The 24428-nt window shown below is 53.0% G+C and overlaps 1 protein-coding gene across 1 annotated transcript in view; it reads left to right on the forward strand.

The window, feature by feature from the left end:
• The window catches only part of CALB2 (calbindin 2), a 28444-nt gene continuing 19849 nt past the window's right edge, over positions 15834-24428 (forward strand). Inside the window, exon 1 of the mRNA NM_001194980.2 lies at positions 15834-15994. Within this exon, the coding sequence (NP_001181909.2) occupies positions 15901-15994 (94 nt within the window). The 5' untranslated portion in view covers positions 15834-15900. The remainder of the gene's footprint in view (positions 15995-24428) is intronic.

Raw genomic sequence — 24428 nt, forward strand, 5'->3', positions numbered from 1 at the left:
TCCTACGGGCCGACAGTGGCGGCAGCACGCTGGCCAGGGTGCCAAAGCCGCCGGGTAATTACCACTAAATTTGTCCAAAAACCTGGTGCTGTTTTAAAAGTCCTTCCACCACAGAAATTTCACAAAAGATAAGATTCCAGGAGTCCTCCTCAGTCCACTCCATGCTTTAGGAAGGCAAATGCACCGATAATGGTTTAGAAGTCACCCAGAAACTTAGAGTCGATGCACCACCCCACCCCCACCAATACACCTGCTACTCCTCCTTCTGGAGATGGAGGCGAGTTAAGCCCACCAGAACTTTCTTCCCTGCACCGTGTCCTTTCACCCTGGAAGACACCTGGAGCCACTGGCTTACTGGACCCCCAATGCAGGGAGCATTTCCACACTGAGGCTTCAGAGCCAGGCTGTCAGCCTGCCACTCACCAGCATGAGGCCTCTGGAGGGCTACTTAACTTCTCTGTACCTCGGGGGCTTTTTTGTGTCTAAAAATGAGGATGTGACAGAGCACCAAGCTTCCAGGGCTGTTGCCTTTGGTCTAAAGTCAGCAAACCATGGCCCCCAGATTCAACACAGCCCACCTCCTGTTTCTTTAAGAAGTTTTATTGGAGGAGTTCCCGTCATGGCGCAGTGGTTAACGAATCCGACTAGGAACCATGAGGTTGCGGGTTCGATCCCTGGCCTTGCTCAGTGGGTTAAGGATCCGGCGTTGCTGCCGTGAGCTGTGGTGTAGGTCGCAGACGTGGCTCGGATCCTGCATTGCTGTAGCTCTGGTGTAGGCTGGTGGCTACAGCTCCGATTGGACCCCTAGCCTGGGAATCTCCATATGCCATGGGAGCAGCCCTAGAAAAAGGTAAAAAAAAAAAAAAAAGAAGTTTTATTGGAGGACAGCAAGGACACACACGTTCAGTACTGCCTGTGGATGCTGAGCATCAGGATGGCAAGAGTTGAGTAGCTACGACAGACTATGAGGCCCCCAAAGCCCAAGATATGTATTAAATATTTATTATCTGGCCCTTTCCAGAAAAGCTTTGCTGATCCCATCTTAGGTCAGACCCTGACAGAAGTGGAACAAGGATTTGGGGAATGTTATTAATAAGGAAATGCTGCCAGGAAGAGCCAGCTGGCCGGGGGTGGGGGGTGGGGTGGCACGGGGGAGCAGGACCTGGAAGCGAAGGAGGCCAAGCCAGGGCTTGGTATCAGGCAACGTTTGGCTTCACCTGCAAGAGCTCTTCCCTTCAAGGGGAAGTGGCTCAGGTGGCAGCTGAGGAAGGAGAGGGTGTGGAAGCTGCTAGGAGCAGAGTTCGCAGAAGCTGTCACATGCATGTTGCAAGCACTTTGGGGACAAATTTGACCCCTTGCCTCAGTGATGGGGGGGGATGTATGTGATGTCCACGTGCCAGCTGAGAGTTAGGCGAGATCATCCAGGTGGGGTACCCAGCTTGTCACCCACCACACAGAAAGCCCCCAAGAAGAGGTGCCACTCTAGCCTGGGTCAGGGCGTGTGCTGAGTTCCGGGGCCCCAGAGCCCCGTGACTGGTCCCTGGGGAATCTGGCATGTCACCTCCACTAGCCCTACCTCGTGTTCCTATCGGGGAGGTCAGAGGAGGCAACGGTAATGAGTCTGGAAGGAGAAGTGGGAGCTGTTGGGGGGAGAGGGCGGCGAGCTCTCCAGCATGGAACCCAACCCATGCGGGGCTCGGCCTTGCAGGACCCCACACACACGCTGGTCGCTGTGAGGAGCGCGGTGAGGGTGGATGCGGGCCAAGTGGGGAGGTGGGAGGTGAGGCCAAGGGCCTGGGGGCCACGCAGGGAGCAGATCTTAGACGACGGAGAGCCCATGCGGGTCCTAAACCGGAGGTCTGTGGTTTGGCTGCTGTATGGTTTTCCAGAGCTGCCACAACACCACAGAACAGCATGCGTGACTCACACCAGAGAAACTTATTTTCTCAAGTGCTGGGGGCCAGAAATTCAAGACCCAGGTGTTGGCCGGGGCGGTTTCATTCTGACCTCTCTGCAGCTGGCAGGGGGCCACCTGCTCACTGTGCAGTCTTTGTTCTGTGCAGCCCCAGTGTCTCTGGGTCCAAATTTTCTCTTTCTAGAAGGACACCGGTCAGACTGGGTTGGCGCTTAACCTGAGGGCCTCCTTTTAGCTTGATTACCTCTGTAAAGGTCCTGTCTCCAAATACAGTGACAGGCTGAGGTACTGGAGGGGTTCGGACTTCAACATATGCATGGCGGGGTGGGGCAGGGCTGGGGGGCTGGGATGGTCACAGTTCAGCCGATACCAGCAGGCATTTCAGAAAGTGCTCTCTGGTTCTGGAAGGGAGGGCAGCTTGGAGAAACCAGAGATGACAGGCTGGCTGAAACCCATTGCAGCTATCCAGCCTGAGAGCCTGAAGTCAGGATGGCTGAGTCCGCAGTCTGGGGACCCGCTGTGCAGCACAGCCAAGCCGCCCCGGCCCTGCCCTCCGGCTGGGACTGACCTTCAGATCTGGGCAGCAGCGGAGAGGAGGACAAAGGTAAGCTTCTGCACAAAGGCAAGCAGCTGGTACCCAGAGCACCAGAGCCCTCGGAGCAAATGTCCAGGCCAACACAGGCACAAAGCCAGCTGTCAGCTGTCCTCTGGCCAGGCCATGGGGGGCGTGACCTCCTGGGCGGCACCTAAGGGGAGGTGGTGGTGCCCCCATTGTCCTGACTTGTTCACAGACTACATGTCCTCCCAGCACTGTCTGCTCATCAAAGAAGCCTTGTACCTTCTGGGTAGACAGTTCCCATCAAGAAGCATCACACCAAAAAAAAAACAAAAAACAAAAAACAAAAAAGAGTTCCCATCGTGGCACAGGGGAAATGAATCCGACTAGGAACCATGAGGTCGTGGGTTCGATCCCTGGCCTTGCTCAGTAGGTTAAGGATCTGGCATTGCCGGGGCTGTGGTATAGGCCAGCAGCTACAGCTCCGATTAGACCCCTGGCCTGGGAACCTCCATATGCTGCAAGTGTGGCCCTAAAAAGCAAAAAAAGAAAAAAAAGGAAAGAAGAAGCATCACACCTTCTCTAACCTGCCCTCAGAAGTTCCGGGGGGCTACTGAGGGGGCTCACGCTGTGCATTGCCAGGTGGTACATTCCCTACGAAGCTAATGATCTCTTTCCTGTGCAGCTTCCATCCTTTGTGATTACACATTTTTCTCTCTTGCACACACATACACACACACACACACACACACGGTCCTCAGTTCCCAGGTTCCACCACTCAGAAGATTTATTCCTTCAGTCCGATCTCCTGGGAGAAGGAGGGCGCAATACATTAAGTCATCCACACCTTAGTGTGAATTTATTAATCAGGTTCTTGCCTCTGCCTTAGCCAGACGTTAAGAAAGTACCAACCATTTACAGGGAAGGGTTATTGAAAAGAGACGGAATCTCAGAGGGAAAGCAAACCAACCATTTGCAGGGAAGGGTTATTGAAAAGAGACGGAATCTCAGAGGGAAAGCAAATGTAAGCAGGAGAGAGACGATGCTCCCTGCCACCCAGACTCAGCCAGCCCAGGGCACTAAGTCAGGAGTCGGCCAGCTTTGTCTGAAAAGAGCCAGACAGTGCACATTTTTGGCTTCTCTGGCCGTAGACTGTTGCAATTACCGAATTCTGCCATCATAGCATGAGGGCAGGCGCAGACACTTCACAAATGAACAGGCGAGGCTGTATCCCCATAGAACCTCACTGATAGACACTGAAATTTGAGTTTTCTATCATCTTTATAAAACCTTCCAATTTTTTCCAACCACTTACAACGTAAAAACCATTCTTAGCTCGCAGGCCATGCAACCATAGGAGGTGGCTGGATTTTGCCTAGAGCCAGAGTTGCTGCCCCCTGCCCCCTTCGTGGGAGACAGAATTTGCACCTCTCCTATATGGCCACAATGTCCTCTCCAAAAGAACGAGCCTGTGGTCATTCTTTGCTGCTTGCCACCCTCACCTCTCCTTCTTCAGTCCTCAAGAAAAAAAAGCGGCTCCTTGTTCTGCGTGTTTTGTCCGTGATCCCCGGGGATCTGCTTTCAAGTGAGGAGGAGATGACAGGGTGACAAATGGGCTGGCATGCAGGCAAGCCACAGGCAGCAGGCTGCTGCAGAACAGCGGCCTCCGGTCCTTGCCAGCTGACTGGACTGAGGCGGGGAGGCGGCGGGCGGGGGGGGGGGGGGTTCGGTTCCATCTGTCTGTTCCCCCACCCACCCACCCAGCTCGCATCCAATGGATCAGGCCCTGAGGGGTCCATCTGCCACACTTCTGGGCCAGTCTTCAGGCATCTCTCCCAAGTTAGCAAAGGTTTTTTATCACCATCATCATCATTATTATTATTACATCTGACTTTAGACATCTCATCCCCATAATAAAACAAGACTCACTTTGTACAAGGCACTCGGTCTGTAGGTGCAGGTGTCATATAAACGTCCTATGGTTAATAGTCCCTAAGTGGGTCAGGCTCGGTCGGAAGGGCTCTGATGTCCTTAGGGCTCTCAGGAACGTATGCCTTCAGCACCAGAGTTCTCTTCATCTTATGGATGAGAAAACAGAAAGGAGCTAACGCAGCTGTGTGGGTCTATCTGACTCTAAAGCCAGGCTCTCTGTCACTGGCTCCTCAGCCCTCTCTATCCCAGAGCCACGTCCAAGACTGTATCGTCATCCCAGTTCCTCAGATGCAGAAAGAGAAACCCTGAGAAGTTCAAGTCTTAGTCTAAACAGATGGCCAGTAGGCACATGAAAAAATGCTCAACATCACTAATTATTAGAGAAATGCAAATCAAAACCACAATGAGGTACCACCTCACACTGGTCAGAATGGCCATCATTAATAAGTCTACAAATAACACGTGCCAGAGAGGTTGTGGAGAAAAGGGAGCCCTCCTACACTATCGTGGGAATATAAATTGGTACAACCAGTATGGAAAAGAATATAGAGGTTCCTCAGAAAACTAAATATAACTATTATGTGATCCAGCAATCCCACTCCTGGGCATATATCCAGACAAAACTCTAATTGAAAAAGATACATGCACCCCTATGTTCATTGTAGCACTATTCACAATAGCCAAGACATGGAAACAACCTAAATGTCCATCAACAGATGAATGGATTAAGAAGATGTGGTACATATACACAGTGGAATATCACTTGGCCATAAAAAAGAATGAAATAATGCCATTTGCAGCAACATGAATGGACCTAGAAATTATCATGCTAAATGAAATCAGAGAGACGGTGAGACACCAACACCATAAACTATCACTTACATGTGGAATCTTAAAAAAGGATGCAATGAACTTTTTTGCAGAACAGATACTGGCTCACAGATGTTGAAAAACTTATGTTTTCCAAATGAGATAAGTTGAGGGGAGGAGGGATGGATGGAGGGTTTGGGATGGAAATGCTATAAAATTTGGTTGTGGTGGTCACTGGACAACTATACATGTAATAAAATTCATTGAGTAATAACAAAAAAATAAAAAATAAAAACAGGACACAATGAACTTTGCAGAACAGATACTGACTCACAGACCTTGAAAAACGTATGGTTTCCAAAGGAGACAGGTTGGGGGTGGGGGGATGGCCTGGGGGTTTGGGATGGAAATGCTACAAAATTGGGTTGTGATGATCATTGTACGACGACAAATGTAATAAAATTCAGTGAGTAATTTTTTTAAAAATAAGGTGGAAGATGAAAAAATAACAAAAGTCTGTATAAAAATAATGAATTTTCATATATTTCTAGAAGATGTAAATTCATTCAACAGTTTGTATAATGTTATAAATTTTTATATGGACAATTTATTGGAATATGGCTTTATAATTAAATATCAATTTAAAATTTTAAAAAGACACTCTCATACTAAGTGAAATAAGTCAGAAAGAGAAAGACAAATACCATATGACGTCACTTATATGTAGAATCCAAAACAGGCACAAAGGAACCTATCTACAGAACAGAAACAGACTCACAGACATAGAAAACAGACTTGTGGTTGCCAAGAGGGAGAGGGTACTGAGTGGGACAGACTGGGAGTATGGAGTTAATAAGTGCAAACTATTACATTCAGAATGGATAAGCAATGAGGTCCTGCTGTACAGCACAGGGAACTATAACCGGTCTCTTGGGATAGACCATGACGGAAGATAATATAAGAAAGGGAATGGGAGTTCCCATCGTGGCGCAGCGGAAACAAATCCAACTAGGAACCATGAGGTTGCGGGTTCGATCCCTCGCCTCGCTCAGTGGGTTAAGCATCCCGCATTGCCATGAGCTGTGGTGTAGGCTGCAGACGCAGCTCAGATCTGGTGTGGCTGTGGCTGTGGCGTAGGCTGGCAGCTGTAGCTTTGATTCGACCCCTAGCCTGGGAACCTCCTTATGCCGCAGGTGCGGCTCTAAAAAAAGACGAAAGAAAGAAAGAAAGAAAGAAAGAAAGAAAGAAAGAAAGAAAGAAAGAAAGAAAGAAAGAAAGAAAGAAAGAAAGAAAGAGAAAGAAAGAAAGAGAATGCATACATATGTATGACTGACTCACTTTACTGTATAGCAGAAACTGGCACAACATTGTAAATAATCTATACTCTAATAAAATAAATAAATAAAACTGACTTTATTAAATAAATAAAATCTTGGTCCAAGTTCATGTACTGATAAATGCTGGTGCTAAAACACTTTGTTAGAATGGCTGACGTGCTGGAAATATCCTGCCTTCTGGTGAAAACACACATTTCTAGATACTGTCAGAAACCAGGGTCGGAGGCTGAAGAGTGGGGCTTTCCAACAAGTGTCTAGAGAGGAATCTTAGTCGGAGAGTGTGCCTGCGACAGGGATTCTGTGCAGGTGAATCACTGAGGGAGGCGGGGTGCAGGCAGGCAAAGGTGCAGGTTCCGAGGCCGTCTGGCCTCCGGACCGTCCAGCCTGGTCCCTGAGAAGCTATGGAGCATGAACGGATCAGAGCTCTGTCTCCTTAAGGCAGGGGGCTAGACCGGGAGAGACCCTGTGTCTGCCCGTCACTGGTGATGGGGTGTCCCCCTGTGGGGGTAGGGGGGCATCTTTGGGCAAGGCAGCAATTCTCCAGAGACCAGTGCCCTTTGAGCCCCGGCAGTCAACACTCACAGCAGCTGGGTGGCGCCGCAACATCGTCAGAGGGGACCTCCGCAGGGCACAGTTGGCATCTACTATGGGTAGATGACCCTGGAGGCCCAGACCTCACCGTCTGTCTCTGCGATCCTGGAAAACCGAATTCCCTGGCCTCCCCTCCCCACTCCCGCTGTTCCTCTCTTCCTTTTGGATGGAGCCCTCTGTCACCCTCCAGCACTGGCTGGGCTGCACCTGGCCTGGGCTTCTGGCTCCAGCATCAGCCAATCACAGCTGGAGCTGAAGCTTCCAGGAAGCGCCCAAGTGTGGCTCCTTCCGGCCCAGGCCTGTCCCCCGTGCCTGTGAGGGGATCCCCACTGACGCGAGCAGGAAGGCAGGGCAGGGAAGCAGGGATGAGCCAGGCCTGGGGCTTGACGAATGAGGGAGAGGATGAGAGCCAGGCAGCTCCTCTCACCAGAGGAGGCTGCAGCCCCCAGCAGGGAGAGCAGCTGCCCGCCCGAGGGTGACCCATGGGGGCCTGAGGCCCGGGACCTGATTGTCAGGAGTGGAGCTGGCCAGGTTGGTGCAAAGGGTCGTTTCTAGAGCTTTCAGAGGGTCCTGATTCTCTAAGCAGAAACAGCTTCTTTCTTTCTCCCTCCCTCCCTTCGTTTGTTCATTCAACCACTATTCATTGAGTGCATGTGAGCCACAAACAGTGCTGAGAGCCGGGAAAAAGTAATGAACCCAAGAAACAGGGTCCCCCCTCCATTCCAGGGGGGATGAAAAAGAACTGGGCGTAGGGGGGCCACACATCATTCAGATAGATGCTCAGGGAATATACAGTTTCTTCATTTTCAATATTGCTCCAACCTGCCAAAGTGCCCCCAGCCCGCTGGGCAGCGGGAGCAGGAAAAGCGGGAGATTCTTTAAGAGGGCCACTTTACGGCACCCCCACACTGCTTTGCTCAGAAGGGCACTTTTGGAGGGGTTGGTTTCCCTTGGAGAAATGTTCCGTCTTTTGCATCCTCTCAGCCCCACAGTGGCATCTGAGTGGGGAGGAGGGCAGTGAGAAGGGGTAACTAGTGCTGCGGAGGGGAGGGCACGCAAAGGAACACCAGGTCCTCCCTGCTGGCCGCTGCTCCAGAGAGGCTGGCCCCGTCTCTCCCTGCCTGGACTGCCCAGAAGCACCTGTCCTTCTGGGGTGTAGCATCTACTGCTGGGGCCCCACCGACTCCCCCTCCCTGACCAGGGCTCCTACCTCACAGCTGCTGCAGGTGTTGGCTGCTCAGTGGTCGCACCAGCGCTCTTCTCCAGGGATTGCCCTGGTGGAAGCGAGGTACCCCCTCCCCTGGAGATGGACCCCAGTCTATGCCTACCTCTCCGGGGTCACCCCCACCACACACCGGACACACGACTACATTTCAACCCCACTGGCCTTGTGGCAGTGCCTCCACCATGAGGCATGGGGCTTAAATCCTAGGAATGTTCCCCCCGCCTCCCCGCCCTGGCTTCTCCCAGTTAATTCACGCCCATAAGCGCTTAGATAGTTCAAGGACTCCTGTTACACACGTGTTAGCACTTCTGTGATCCACTGTGTGGCTTGAGCAATATGTTTCCCCCACTCAACTTTAAACTACCGAGGGGAGGGACTATTTTTGGTTTTCTAGCCAGCGAGACCCTAGAGCCTAGTACCATGCCTGGCACAAAGCCGATGGTTATTAAATAGTTTTCTGAAAGCATGAATAATTCCATTTTAAATGAGCTTGGGAATGAGTGGAATGCAGCCCTGATCGCTTAGCGCCTCACTCAGCCCTCCCTGCTTCATCCTGAAGAATCCTGGATGCTCCTCTAGGGACCCTTTACCTATTCTTGGTGGAAGGAGCCAAATCCCCAGCCACCAGGAAGTCCTGTTCTGGCAGGAAATGAAGCAAGTTTGCAATCCAGCCCAGGGCTCCTTGCCAGGTCCCGGAGCAGAGGCCAAGTGGCTTCATACGGAGGACCAGCAGGTCTGGATTCATTTGCAGCTACGTTTCCTGCTGGGCTCCTTGTGTGAGCCTCATCTTTCTCAGTCTCCTCCACCCCTGTCCTTTGGTGATCTACTCTAACCTTCTGGAAAGAGGGGATTATCAGTTCCCAGCTCATCTCAGAGAACATGAAGACGCTTCTAGATTCATAAAGCAAACTGATGCATCTAGAATCTAGAATCCAGTTATTCTGAGATCCCACCCAATGATCAAGAGAAATAAAAGCAGCCACTATCTATCTACTCTGTGCCAGTCACAGGGCTAAGCAATTTACATGCCTCATTTTACTGAATTATTACAATTCGTCTACGTAGGTTCTATTAGCATCTCAACGTCATAGAAGAAGAAAGTGAGTCTTTAAGAGGTTGGAAAGAGCCTAGAATTTATTCTACTAGATCACAGATCAACAAACTATGTCCCACAAGCCAAATCCAGCACGGCGCATGTTTTTCTAAATATAAATGAAGTTTTATTGAAACAGAGTCATGTTCTTTTACACATCATCCTTGGCTACTTCTGTGCTAAAGGGCAGAGCTGAGTAGTTGAGACAGACACTCTACGGCCTGTAAAGCCAAAAAAAGAAACAAGAAAAAGTTTTACATGACCTTTACAGAAAGTTTGCCAACCCCTGTTCTCGACGACAGCCCCTCCAGTGGCTCTTTTACATCTGGACTCACTGATCAGCAAACATGCCCCACTGCCTGGTTGAGTTTTCCAAGTTGAGTGCCCACTGCTAGAGGTGTTCGTTAATGCTGTGCCACGGTGCCCACAACTCCCTCGAAGGGAAACAGCAGCCCCACCCCCAGCCCTGCCCCCGACCCTGTTCGCCTCCCGGCCCCCCAGCCACCGCTGCCTGGGAAAGGGGTGGGTGCCATCCATAGCTACACAGCAACCTATGATTTGAGTGGCTGGACATAAACAAGACGAAGTAGACCCATCAGATCCTTTTCTTGGGCATTTGGGGAAAGGAAACAGAGAGGCCAGGCCACTCAGGGAAATAGAAGCGGTGACTCTTGAGGCCAGGTGGCTCTGAGAAGCAGGGAAAGGCCAAGTCGTGAGGCCGCGTGCTGTGGGAGAGGAGAAGCCAGAGAAACTGTGCAGATGGAGACAGAATCTGTGCAGGAGTGGCTGGCTGCCCTAAGAAAAAAGGAGAGAGAGGAGTCTGGCTCCTGAAGGTTTCCCAAGCCCAGGTTTCATGAGAACAATTGTCCTCTTCTGGGATTTTCAGTTAGAACTTTTTGGCTACAAATGAAAGAAAAATCTAGCATAAATGGGCTTAAACCATAATGGGTATACGTCAACTCATATAACTGAAAAATCCAGGATACTTCAGGCTCAGCGTGATCCAGCAGCTCAAATGATGTCACATGAACTCAATTTCTCTTGGCCTCGCCTTTTACAGCATGGACTTTTTCCTTGGTGCCCACTCTGTGCCCTTCCCCATCTTGGATCACTCTAGACTCTTCACTCATGGTGTCAAGATGGCTGCAGCAAGTCCAGACCTTACGGCTGCATGGCAGTCTGTTTGCCATAGAGAGAGTGTCCCTTCCTGTGGCTCCTTCACATTCTGGAAGGTGATCTCTTCTTGCCTATCCCTGATTGCACTTTGGCCAAGGAAGACGGGCTGCACTGACTGGATGAGATCCCCTCGGCATCAGCCTTCAGTTTTCTCACCTATAATAACAACGTTCAAGTGTCTGATATGTTCCAGACCCTACATCACTCTTTGCATGCACTGCCACTCTTGAAGCTCACAAAGGTCCTGTGAGGAAGTTATTACTAGAATTATCCTCATTTTACCAAAAGGAAAGGAAAGCTCAGAGAGGTTGCAAGCCTTGCCCAGGGTCACACAGCCATCACAGGATAGAACTGCTGATTAGCAGAGGAACCAAGAGCTAAAAGGGTCCTGTGGGAGGGCGTCAAACAATAGCCCCCAGCTGCTGCCATTCCACTCCTACTGCTATCCTGGTGACCCAAATCCTTTGCTCATAGGGAAATACTTGTCCAGACTCTCAGGCTTCAGACCCAGTTTTTGCAAAAGTCCTATTCCCACCTCTGGGTTCCTCTGGACTCTCTTCTCCCTCCACCTGATCTGTTTCCATGGAAACTGCTGGGCTCCTGCATCCCTTTCATCCTTCTTTCTGGGAAGCAAGGCCAGCTCTCTGGCACCCCGGTAGCCAGGACTAACCATTATAAAGACCAAAGAAGCAATATCTGGAAGAAAGATTTCCAAGCAGGGGGAGGAAGGGAGCGGGGCTTCTGACTTTTTCTTTGATGTTCTCCAAAATAACACCAGGTGCTCTGAGCAGCTCTGCCAATTACCTCAGCCCAGTGGATACTGGCTGCAAAGTTGTCTGCCATCTGTTCTCCTACATCTCGCCATCTCACAGCAGCCCTCCCGCCCTTCTTGGGGGAACAGTTCCGGGGTCTGAGGCAGAGAGCAAGTCTTCTTGCCGATCCTTTGACCTGGGCTGCAGCTCTTACGATGCAGCCACGGGGCTGGGGGTGCAAAAGGGAGAATGGCACCCAATTTGCCACTTCTGGAGAAGGAGGAGCCAGCCGTCAGCTGAACACCCCGGCTTCTCAGACACGGAAGATTGGCATCATCCGTGCAACTCGGGGACAGCCTGGTGCTCAGTGGTCAGAACTTGGGAAAAACCTTGGAAAAACCAGGGCCTCAGCATCTGCTCCATGAGGACTCCACCAACCAGAAGACCCAGAATGTTCCCTCTATCCCACCACTACCAGGTCTTCATGGGGAGAATCTCTCTGAGCTTTGGTTTCCTGATCTTGAAAAAGGGTCCAGTTCGTGCACTGAGAGGCTAGTTGTGAGGACCTAACTAGGCAAGATGCATTGAAGCCCTCTTTTTTTTTTTTTGTCTTTTGTCCATCTAAGGCCACACCCGCAGCATATGGAGGTTCCCAGGCTAGGGGTCTAATTGGAGCTACAGCTGCCAGCCTCTGCCAGAGCCACAGCAAAAGCCCTCTTTTTAAAGTCGTCTAACGTTCCCTGGGGTCACCATCCTCATCCTCATGGTGATCAAATGTGGGGGTGAAACAAAGAAACACAGGCTTACTTCTCTTTAAAAGAATAATAAAAAATAAAAATAAATAAAAGGCAGAGCCTCAGACATCCAAAAATAATTACAAAAGTCTCAATCCATTGAGATAGAAACATGCACGGGTTTTGTTTCTATAGTCACTGCTTCCAAATATGCTCACTGAATCTCTTGCCCATCCCTGAGAGGTTTCTGGATCCGAGTCCGTGTTTTAATTCTGATGTTCAGACATTTAAACTCGATGGGGTCCAGCTGAAAATTCCAGTCCCTTCTCCTATTCAAAGCTCTCCTCCTCCCCCACTGCAAACCAGACCAGGCTCTTGCCTTGGGGCTGAGCCTGGAAAGGAGGGGTGGGCTGGCTTTGAGACACCTCCTCCCTGGTGCCTGGGGGCTGGGGGCTGGGGCTGGAGGAGACCTTCTGACCTATCCGGTCACCTGAGGGCTGCAGGAAGGGCGGCTGGGCTCTGGGGAGTTTGAGCCTCCTGCACAGTTGAGTGGAGGCTTTCGTGCAGCCCTTTCAGCTCCACCCTAGCCTCCTTCAACACCAAGCATCCAGCAGCAGGATCTGGCTTCTGCTCCTCCTTTAAACTTCATGCCCATTTCCCAGGAGCCACAGCGGCCGCCCAGGGCTGCAGAGAATGGGGCACGACCGCCCCTGTCTTCCCTAGTCCCGGGACAGGACAGCCTGGGCCTTGAGACAGCTCCACATCAGAAACAAGCACCAGTTCTGACCTCACGTGGGGCCCAGACTCCAAAATTCTGCTTCCCAGGGCAAGTGGGCTCGCCAGCGTCCCCTTACTGTAGGCATTACCCCATGATCTGGAGAGGTCTTCTAGAGTCTCCCCAACCAAGTGTGGCTTCAGAGGAGCCACAAATGCTGCACACCCCCAAGACTAAGGCTCCTCCCTCTCCCCCAGGCAGCTTCTCCTTTTAAAGCCAATAGCCTTGGTTAGAAGTGGAGGGCAACCCAGGAGGCAGGAGGAGCCTGGCTTCTGGGGAGAAGATTTACAAGTGGGGTATTCAGCTCCTTTTGTGCTGCTATTTCAGAACAACAAGAAAAATTCCTAACATCCTATGTTAATAACATCCCCCCCCTTTTTTTAATTTGGCTGCACCTGAGGCATGTGGAAATTTCCAGGCCAAGGATCGAACCCACGCCACAGCAGTGACAAATGCCAGATCCTCAACCTGCTAGGCCACCAGGGAACTCCTCATCACCTTTTAATTAAGCACTTACAGCTGCCAGGAGTCTTGCTCGCTCACTCCTTGACCACCATATTTTCGGTCTCTACACCGACTTTGTGCAACCAGTGAGATTATTACCTCTATTTTTAGAAAATTCAGAAAGGTTAAATAGCTTGTCCAAGGTCTCCAAGCGGGTTTTGCACATCTGTCCAACCCCAGAGCGGGGACTTGAAACTCTGAGATGTGACTGCTGCTGCAGCACGCAGCTTGGGGACAGAGGGACCGTGCTTGGGCTCTGCAGCCCTCCTTGAGCCTGTGTCTTGGAGAGTTAGGGGTGGGTCTCCCTCCCAGAAAGAGACTCCCAGGATGCATATAAAATGAACAGCACTGGGCTGTCCCAGTGCGGGGTTTGGAGGCCCCTGTGGTCACCCTGTGGTCATCCTCAGACCCCTCCCAGCCAAGCCAACATCTTCCCCATCTCAGCAGCTCTGGAGAGTACACAGCAGGAACTCCACTCTCTTCCTCACCAGGAAAACCAAAGCAGCAAGGGGGCCCGGCTCTGGTCTTTGGAGAGCCAGCAATGAGCCTCTCACCCCAGAGCTGGGCCAGGGGAGGGCACAAGAGGTGAGCCAGTGGAGCCCAGATGACAGTGTCAGAGCTGGGAGGGGCTGAGCCACAGGGGTTAAAAGCTTGCGTGGCCTCTAGCCCTTCTAGAAGCCATTAGCTACCCCAGGGGAGGGATGCTGGCCAAGGAATTTCTTGCCAAGCCAACCGCGGCTGAGCTCTGTCTCCACAAGGGGCAGCAGGAACATGAGCTTATTTAACACTCAAAACAATTCTATGAGGTAAATACCCACATTCCCATTTTGTAGTAGAGAACAAATGAGGCACAGATAGGTTATGTAATACCCAAGGTCACACAGCTTATTCTGGGATTCTAACCCAAGAATCTGATTCTAGAGTACCTGCTCTTCTCCACTGAACAATCCTGCCTCCCAGTCGCTCTGGTGAATTTCTCAGCCCTGGACCCTCCACTGGCAGCAAGGGGGGTGGGGATGCATACAGGTCAGGAAAGCTGGCGTTTTATGACTCCTTCTCTCTCTGAGCCTCTGCCTGCAGGTAACTCTAAACACATTTGTGCTGGGCAAAAAAAATTCAGTGGTTTTGGAACCTCCACTTTGTATGGCCTCTTTCAGACTCACTCCAGGCGCGTCCCTCCCCCAAGGGACAGCCTGCCCCCTCTGTCTCCTCCTGGTGTTCCTCTCTCCCCTGGCGACCTCTTTTTCATTCTCACCTCCTTCCCTTTGCTCTCCCTTTGGAAGGCAGTTCAGCTAACACTCATTAGCACATGCTAATGAGCATCAATTCCTTTCGCAGTCACTCAGCGGGAGAGGGGAGGAAGGGGGGCCAAGCTGTCACTTTGGGGTAATGGTCCACAAGGGCAGGACAGGCCCTCAGGCTCCGGCCACCGAGGAGAATGGGGAGGGAGCCCCAGGGACCCAGCTTGGGGATTCCTGTCTATATCCTCGAGCTGTACCCTCTGCAGATGCTTCCAACTTCTCCGAGACCAGCGCAGGACATTCCTAGGTCAGCGTGGGACCTTCTCTGCCCACCCACCTAAGCAAGTACCCACGAGACCTGTTGGTGGGCATGGCTAAGACCTGGTAGAGGTGGATCTAGTTCTGGGACTCTCTGAACAGGTGTCTGAAAACCCCCAGAGCCTGTCCAGGGTGAGGGAGGGACCAGAGGTGGGAGGGAGGTACCCAGGCGAGGGCAATCGTCAACACGAGAGGACAGTGGAAACCTCTCCTCCACTCCCTTCTGGATCCTCCCTTGGGGGTCGCTGATTCCAGCTGCTCCCCCCCGCCCCAGCCCGTAAAGCCTAGAGAACACTCAGCTTCTCCCTAAGGTGGGGCTCCATTAAGGGGCCATGAGAGCGGGGGCCGGGGCGGGAAGGGGGGAGTGGTTGCGAGGGAAGAGCCAGGCTGGGCAAGTCTTTTGGTCATTTTAAGTCTTAAGTGCCCTGATCAGAAAAGTGGTCCCTGGTCTTCTTGCTATGGAAGGGTCAGTTGGGAGGAGGCATGGGAACTTCGAAGTCCAGGAGCTAAAGACCCATCAAACCTCCATTATTATTCCTATTGGTGGGGTTGCTGTTAGCACCGTTGTTATTGCCCTGCTAGTGGTTAAGTGGTGATAGAGGTTGCATTTAAGACAATCAGAGAGGAGAGAGAAGGCAAGGGCAGCCCCTCTCCGCTTTGCACCCAAGAGCCTCTGTTCACTGGCCAAGAGCGAAGTGGTCTCGGCTCAGATGGGCGCCCCTAGTCTGCGAACCCCTGCGGAGCCCCTGGGCAGCCGCCGCCCCGCTGAGACCCAGGCCAATTCTCTGAGCGAGCGCGCCCCCTGCTGGCAGCCTGGCGTGGGCGCAGCCTCCGGACTGTATATAAAGGCAGCGTGGCGCGCAAGACCTGGCCGAGAGCGGGGAGCAGAGCCGGCGCGCAGGGAGAGCGCGGCGCTGCCTGAGGTCTCTGAGCGGCTCGCCATGGCTGGCCCGCAGCAGCAGCCCCCTTACCTGCACCTGGCCGAGCTGACGGCATCGCAATTCCTGGAGATCTGGAAGCACTTTGACGCAGACGGTCAGTAAAACTCCCAACTTGTGTGTCCACTCGCCCCCAGGGGACCTGCGGTGGAGGGGAGGGGGCAGTGATGATGCGGAAAGGTGTACGATGGCCCCAGGGGGGCGGTTTGGCCACAGAGCCGGCTGAGGTCGGGGATCTCGAGTTTGGGTGACACCCGGCTGCCCTGGTGACAACTGTCAGGAACTTTTCTGTTCTCACCGAGAGGACAGAGCCCACCGGCTTTTGCAGCCTCATTCTGGGCAAGTGGGAGCTTTCCCAGAGAGGAGGCCTGGACTGGCGAGGTTCCCCCTGACTCTCCCCTGCCATCCTATCTTTCCCACCTGTCTCCACAAGGTAACACCCTGTTTTCAGCGGCTGCAGCCACAGGTCTCAGAAGCCCACTCACTTCTTCCCTTGAGTTCCCCTTCTTCTGAACACCAGCTTAGCCGAGGCACACCCTGGGGGTCCGGGCAAGCTGAGAGGTCCTGAAGGGATATTCGGCCTCCCAGCCTGTTTGGTGAGAGCAGGAGTGGAGAGGGCATCTGGACCAGGAGCACCCCCTGGGCTTCCTCTGCCCATTCTCCACCCTCATGGGCATGCTGGTCCCACTCACAGCAGGAGTAGGGGTAGGGGGCAGACTTGGGGTGCTAGCCTGACACACTGCCCCACGTGATAACCCTGAGTGCTCTGGGTGACACCTTCCTTCTCTGAGTTGGGGGAGGCACCATCTTAAATGCCCCAGGAATTCCTGCAGGAGGTGGGTAGATGATTAAATCTTTAAATGCTCCCTCTGCTCTTTGGAGTCTTGACATTGACTCACCCAAAAACCGAGGGCTGGACCGGGATGACCTTTGGAAGTGGCCCTAAGTGCTGGGATTCCAAGGGTCTACGATGGTCTGACTCAGGCATAAAGGGAGCCCGCACCACCACCACTCCCCCTTTAGAGGCTTCTGATCCCACTGGAGACTTTTTCTCCAACACTCAAAAAAAAAAAAAAAAAAAAAAAAACCCTAAGGGATCTGAATTCCTTCTCAGAGGTCCTGGCTGGAATGGGCATCCAAAATGTTCTGGCATCTCAGACCACTGGCAGGCTGGTAGCCCAGGGGGATTATCCGGGATTGAGAGCAAGGGGGATGGGGAGCAGGAGGGGACCAGGTCGGGGGGACTCTCCCTTCCCATCCTCACCGAAGCACTGTGGCCCTAAAGGTGGCTAAAGAGAGGCCCTGTGCCCAGAGAGGCAAGGCTTCGTGTCAGGGTACATAACGAGTGAAGTTTTGTCCCTTTGGAGCCAACTGAGAAATGTGGGGGTGCGGAGGACTGGGCATGAGACGCCTGGACTAGGACGGCGATCTGCCGATGAATTCCTGCAGGAGGTGGGTAGATGGTTAAATCCGTAAAATGGGGCCAGGGAGGGGCTGTATTTCCAATCCCTGGCTCCTGCCGCCCCACTCCCTTGGGGGAGAGGGCTGTGAGAAGATTGCAGATGGCACGCACACTCCCCGAGGATGCTCCTGCTCGTTTATCTGCACCAGAGACGTGCATGATTCAAGGAAAGTTACCAAGTGGCCAAGGTTACACCACCGGCCTCCTGCCAGATGAGTCAGCGCTAAACAGAGGCCTCCACCCTTCCACTCTCACCCTCTTCTCGTGGGGACGACCAAGAGCCCTCTCGTCATCACGCAAATCCTCCGACATTTGTCGGAGACGCACTTTTCAAAACACAACTGCACCTTCTTGAGTTGTGCACGGTGAGGCTGTGGGCAGACCAGGATTCTGCCTGCCCAGATGAGGGAACAGGTACAAGTGTGACTTCCCTGAGGTCGAGGAGTGAGATGGGGGCTGGGGAAGAAGCTGGTTCCCCGCCAGAGTTTACCCCCCCCCCCCCCTCTGGTGTCTGGACACCTGCTTTCCCTCCCATTCATTCATGGAAGAGCCCCCCACCCAGCCTCGGAGGGGATGGGAGGTTCCTTTAATACCAGAAAGGGGGTCCTCAGCATGGCTAGAGCCTAGCTAAGCTACAAGGAGCCCCGAGAGTCACTGGAGCCTGCCAAACGCTGTACCTCGGGCTCCCTCCTACTAGGGAAGCGAGACTGCTCCTGGCTTCCTTGTCCCCCACTGTGTACCACTGACCTCAGCTCACCTCTTCGGGAAAGCCCCAGAGAGGGACCGTGGACCTGATGGAGAAGGCAGGCAAAGAGAAGTAAAAAGCCAAAGATGGTGCAGAGGTGACTTGGGAAAATGAGAATACAGCCAGACTGAAATTCCACGAAAGGCCCCAGAATTAGGCTGTGGGCCACCTTGCCCTGGCACCTCCCTACCTGTCCCTTCCTGAACTCCCAAGGCTGCCAGGGAGCTCCCCCTCCTCCCCAAGGCCCTCCTCTTGCTCACTCTGGCTTCTGTTTTCATCTCAGGGTTTCTCCCTGATTCTCAGAGTTCCCCTGCCACTCACAGAGCTAAAGAGCTCTGGGGGGACTCTCCTTCACAGCTCTCTGGGTCCCTGGAGTGAGCTTGCTGGAGCCCAATTAGTCACAGCCACCAGCGGGAGGGAGCACCAACCCATCCCCTAGTAAACAGAGCCAAGGAGTCCACAGGAGAAGCTGGACTCCGAGGAGAGTGGGGCTGGGGTGGGGGATCTGACCCTACCTCGGTGCATCTCTAACCAGGAGGAAGAGGCCTCATCCTGGTGACTCTGCCCGAAGACTTAGATTATTTTACAAATTATCATCAGCCTTGCGGTGGAGAGGGGAAGGGGCAGAGGTTTAGAGAGCGTGAAATTGGGACTCAGAGAGGGAACGTTCTTGTCACAAGATCACAGGGCCAAGAGGAGGTGGGGGGACCCAAGAGTCCTGTCTCCTACTCCCCCCACATACTCCTCCTCAGTGTCAGCCAAGGCCACGCACTTGGAAGGGTTAAGGTGTCATCTCCCAAGGTGGAGGTGGGGAGGACAGCAGAGCGCACCCTATGAGCCGGGTGGGGCCTGGGGCTCATGCCCTCCATGCTCGGAGTGACCCTCACATGCTCTGCAGGTTGGGGTCCACTGTTCTGTTGTTTCCTGGCCACTTCTTTGTCAGGAACGTTCTCACTCTGCAAGATGCAGGCATCCAGAGCGATGCGCAGCTCAGAGCTCACACTGGCCTCTTTGTGGTTCTGACCACACGGCCACCAGGCTCCTATTCTGCTGACAACCAGGAGGCGCATTTCGCCCTTGGCCTTTGCAAGCACCTGCAGTTGCGGAGATGTTCTCGCTCCCAGAGGCCAGCAGACACTCAAAGACCACGCAGGGAAGCCCACTCACCCCAAGAGTCTATCCTATGGGGGTGCACTCATAGATATGCATCAAGTTATATGAATGAGGGGGCCTAGTACCGAACTTTTTGAGATACTGAATATTTGAGAAAGAATGCGCTTCCCTGGGGAACAGAAAACTAAACCCTGCTTATGTCTACAGTAGAATATTATGCAACCAATGGGATTGAGACGGGATTAAGATGAGTACGGACATGGAAAAATGTCCGAGATGTATTAAGACTTTTTTTTAATTGTAGCAAGACCTGATTATACTATGAGCCCACTTTTGCTATTAATGAAACGTGTATGCTGGAAAATACTTGAAAGAACAGCAATGGTGGTGTCCTCTCTGCAGAGTGATGACATAAAAGGCATTTTCTTTAACTTTCTAAGCTAATTTCCATAGTGTTTGCAACTTTTACAGGTTCGTGTATTTCTCGTGTAATCAGCAAAACGATAGAAATGCGAGAAGAAAATAATTTTATGGGCACCTTCCCCTCCCCCGCAAAAACATGCATATCCATCTGCAGGTGTGGGAATCTACCCAGAGTTTTATAGGTCTTTTGTCTGCCTCCAGGTGGCTCTGGTGATGCAGGGGGTTCTCAAAGCCTTGCACAGAGACTGAGTCTTGTTCCTTATGGATGTGGCCCCAAGGACTTTAAAATCAGGGACAGGAAGGGCCACCAAGAACTGAGGAAGGCCAGTTTTTCCCTCCCCTCTCCTCCTTATACCCAGGAGTCCTAACAGAAGCTTCCTCCAAACCTACCCACCCGCCACCGGGGGACACCGGCCAGACCACAAGGGCCCAGGCAGGCCCTCCCAGAGCACTGGTCACTGCTGAGTTTGTGTCCCTGGTAGGGGAGGGGGAGGAAGTCCGCACAAGAGCGCCTCTCGGAGGTGGAGAGAGGCCTGGGCGGCTTGCACTGCAACTGAATGAAGAAGGCTTTGGGAATACTGCAAAGACCTGCCCAGACAGGGTTACAGAATATCCACTACATAGTAAGCATTTACGCAAATACTCTAATTGCTATTCTGCCATACAACTGTGCTATTCATAAGATAATTATAGGATTTATAAATATGATGGCTTCTTGGGGCGTTAACGTCAGAGGGGTCTGGTGCCAGGAGGGAGCCGGAGTTGTCTGATAAAGGCTTTCTTTTAACCCTGCGCTTCTCTGTGGGATCCATCAGGATTTGGGGCTCTTTTGGGGGCAACCTCCTGCGCCACCCCCAACCCTGGGGTAAACCCTAGGAATTAGTCCCCCACCCCAGCTCCGTTTTCACTGCCCAATCTCCCACTTGTTTTGCCAACAGCGCCCTCCGGTGTCCAGTGTCTGCAGCGGGCCAGCCCTGTGCTGGGTGCCCTCTGCGCAGACCTCATGCCCCATGCCTGGCCTCCTGGAGGGTGACTGCGCCAGCCTGGGGGGGGGGAGGGGGGTGGGCAGGGCAGCTGTTTCTGAGAAGAGCCGGGGCTCCCTGGGGAGGCAGCTGCCGGGACGTTTTCACAAACAAGATGCTCCAGCCTGCCTCGCCAGGGCAGCCACCAGCCCAGCGATCCCACACCCCGGCCTTACTCGCCTTGTTTATTCCCCTCTAGTGGTTTCACCAGCCGAGCCCCTGGGGGAGGTTTCCAGGGCTAAGGAGACTCTTTGGGGAAATCTCTTCCAACACGCAGGGAGCGGGAATTAATAGAGCAGTTCTTCAGGAAGCCAGCCCCTGGCCTGGGGGCTGTCCTGGCCCATCGCATCCGATCCCTCCTCGCCCAGCCGTCCCATCTGGGGCCTCTGGCTCTGGCCCTCTCCCTCCTCCCTCGCCCCATCTGCCCCATCCTTCTGGCCTCCTCCACGCCTGGGAGTCGGCCCAGCACTAGGCTGCCAGATGTCCACAGGTTCAGGGGACCCAGCCCAGCTCCGGAGCCACTGTGCCAGAAGCAGCAGAGCCCAGAAACACAGATGAAAAGTCAAGTGTCTGAACATTCATCCAGGAGCTGTTCGCACTGTCCCCCCCCCCCGGCCCACCCCAAGAGCCTCTGGCAGAAGAGAGAAAGAGAGAGAGAGAGTCTACTGACAAAGAGAGAAATGAAAACAAATACAGACAAGGACAGAGGCCATCCCCGGGGGGAGGAGAAGGCACACAGGCAGTTAGCTGTGACTCAGTCCCTCTCCCCTCAAGCCCCTCTCTCACATGAAGTCAACAACCCCTGTCTGCTCACCTGGCAGAGACCTGAAGACCGGAGGGGGCAGGGAGTGGGCAGCTCTTTGTAAATGGCGTGAACTGTGCAAAGTCTTAATGATGCTGAAGCAGAGCCTGAGGAAGCCAGTGCCTTGCCCCCAAAAGGTGGCATCTGTCGCAGAGGAACTCGGGCTGGAGGGTAGAGGGCCATGTGCCCTTCCCTAAACCTCCAGCCGGAGGCCTAGAGGCCTGGCCTCACAAACACTTTCTTGTTCGGTTCACAAAGAGGTGGAAATTGCGTAACCCCCACCCTGATTCCTCTAATTCCCGCATCACAGAGGAACGCCGCCTGGTGGGCACCATGTGGCCTTGGCCCTCGATGCTCAAACTTGAGCGCAAGGAGGGACCCAGTTCCTATGCAGATTTCCGGCCTTGCTCCCAAGGATTCAGATTCAGTAGGTCGGTGGGGTTGGTGGGGAATTTGCATTTCTAACAAGCTCCCGGGCGAAACTGACACCGACCCACTGCTCTGTGGAGCGCTGGGCCAGGCCCCTCGTGTTGAAAGAGGTGCTGCTGTCACCTGTCCTACCCTCCTGGCGTTCACACCAGCCTCCCTCCGCCGCCCCCACCGACCTCAACCTCAACCGAAGGCACGGTCTCTCTAGGGAGAAGGTGCTCACGTTCAAAAGCCGTGGTTCTCTGATGTTCATGCTCCCACATTGTTAAAATGCAGCTTCTGGTCAGCACGTCTAAGGTGGGGGCTGGGATTCTGCATTTTTAGCAAATTCCAGGGAATCCCAATGCCATGGTTCCACCGACCACACTCTGAACCACAAGCTCTCCTACTCCAGGCCTACAGAATTAGACTCTTAGACTCTCCTTTTTTTTTTTTTTTTTTTTTTTTTTTTCCATTTCTAGGGCCACTCCCGCGGCATGTGGAGGTTCCCAGGCTACAGGTCTAATCAGAGCTGTAGTCACTGGCCTACGCCAGAGCCACAGCAACGCGGGATCCGAGCCGCGTCTGTGATCTACACCACAGCTCAGAGCAAGGCTAGATCCTTAACCCACTGAGCAAGGCCAGGGATCGACCCCGCAACCTCATGGTTCCTAGTCGGATTCGTTAACCACTGAGCCACGATGGGAACTCCAAGACTCTCCATTTTAATCAGCTTCACCTGGTACTTCTTGAACACCTTAAAATCTGAGACGCGGCCACTCCACAGTCCTTGATCCTGACTGCACATCAGAATCACCCGGAGGGCTCTGACCTCGTGGCCACGAGCGCCACACCCCCACCCCATCAATTACATCGGGAGCTCTGAGGGTGGGGCCCAGATGGCTGTGCTGGTCTGAAAATGTCCCAGGTGATTCTAAGACAAAGCCTGGGCTGAAAACCAGGACCCTGAAGCTGCAGGTGTGCTGGAACTCTTTGGGCTAAAGAGTTTCCAGTCATGAATTAAGCTCACAGTTTAAAGTGGTTTAAACATGGAATAAGAGCACAGGGTATTAAAAATGATGCTTTCTGTTTCTGTGAGATTTCACATTTTCCAGAATGCTTTCACAGCCTTACCTTGCATGGCTGTCACAATGGCTCCATAAAGTGAAAAAAAAAAAAAAAAAAAGCATAAATAGTTTTGAGCATACATAGTTACACCCATTTTAGAGACCGAGAAACTGAGACTTGGAGAGGTTGACTTGCTCAGCATCACATGGAAAGTCACAGAGTTGTAGCATTACAATTCTTACTCGGGTTCCTCTTAACTGTTCAACTCTCAGGAAAACTGTACATACAAACTGCAATGAGAAACAAGCCGCTTTCCGCTTTGTTCAAGACCTTCCAAATGCCTGTGAGCAGACTAAAAAGTGTAAAGCAGTGTCTCACTTCAAAATTTGGGGAAACCAGGGCATGGTGCTGGTGAAGAATGGTAGCAAGCCTGGCGCAAAGAAGGATGGAGGGCCCCTGGCTCCATTCAGCCCCTTTTCCCTGAGGTCCACAGGCTGTGGTTTGATACCGAGGTTTGGAGTGATGGTTGCTATGGTAACCACATCTTTCTCGATGCCCAGCCGCGTGAGATCTGCCTGGTAGCCAATCACCCACCCCCCTGTAAGGCCGTCACAGAAAAAGTAAACCATTTGCTTAGTGCTAATGCTCCCTGGGAGCAGGTGGGCCTCCCTGTCCTTATTCCCGCCTTCGATATGCAGTGCCTCCTGGGTGATGGGTGGGGAGTTGCTCAGAGGGAAGCCGAAGTAGCAAAGGCCTGTTCCCCAGGGATGGAAGGTGTCTGGGCCCGACAGCCCCTGGCTGCCTATCGAATCTCTGCTCCCCACGCTCTCCCTTCAACTGGTAGATTCCGGCTGATCTTGCCTGGCTGCCTTACACCAGTGCACCATCAAATGCTCTTGGTAAACAGGCCTATGTCTATACTTGGCTATAGCTCCCTGAGCTCTGGCCACATGACGAACTGTTGTTCACCTGAAAAAAACAGTGGCCTGTGGTACCACATTTCTGTCCCTTTGCACAGAGCAAGGTGGTGGCAGGATTCCTCGCCTGGCAAGAGGGGCTCATCCAGCTTCAGGGAGCCTCCTGCTGCCCAGGCTGCTCAAGCCAGATTCAGGGAGGGGTTTCTCCCACAGGGACACTGGCCCAGCTTCTGGCCTCCCGTCCCTGCCTCTGCTAGTAGCTGGGCCTTCTCAGCGAGGCCTTCCCTGCCCACCCTGTCCAGGGAGCCCTCGTGGTCATTTTGTCTGCCTCCTAATTACACTCAAGAAACAGACTCACACGCACTGCCTCACGTGTCCGCCCAGCCCCGGCCCCGGCCCGCTTCTGAGGCCTCTGCTACGCTGAAGGCCAGTGCATGCTCATGGTGTAAGCACCGGCCGCATCTCTGATGCCTGCCTCTGGCTTCTGAAGCTGCTCCCGGCCCCAGAGCTGAGCTCAGCTTCTTGCCTGAGAAATGGAGGAATTGCCAGATCACAGCAGGGAGTGACGGGG

The sequence above is a fragment of the Sus scrofa genome, chromosome 6, assembly GCF_000003025.6.
Source record: "Sus scrofa isolate TJ Tabasco breed Duroc chromosome 6, Sscrofa11.1, whole genome shotgun sequence".
Classification (NCBI taxonomy): Eukaryota; Metazoa; Chordata; class Mammalia; order Artiodactyla; family Suidae; genus Sus; species Sus scrofa.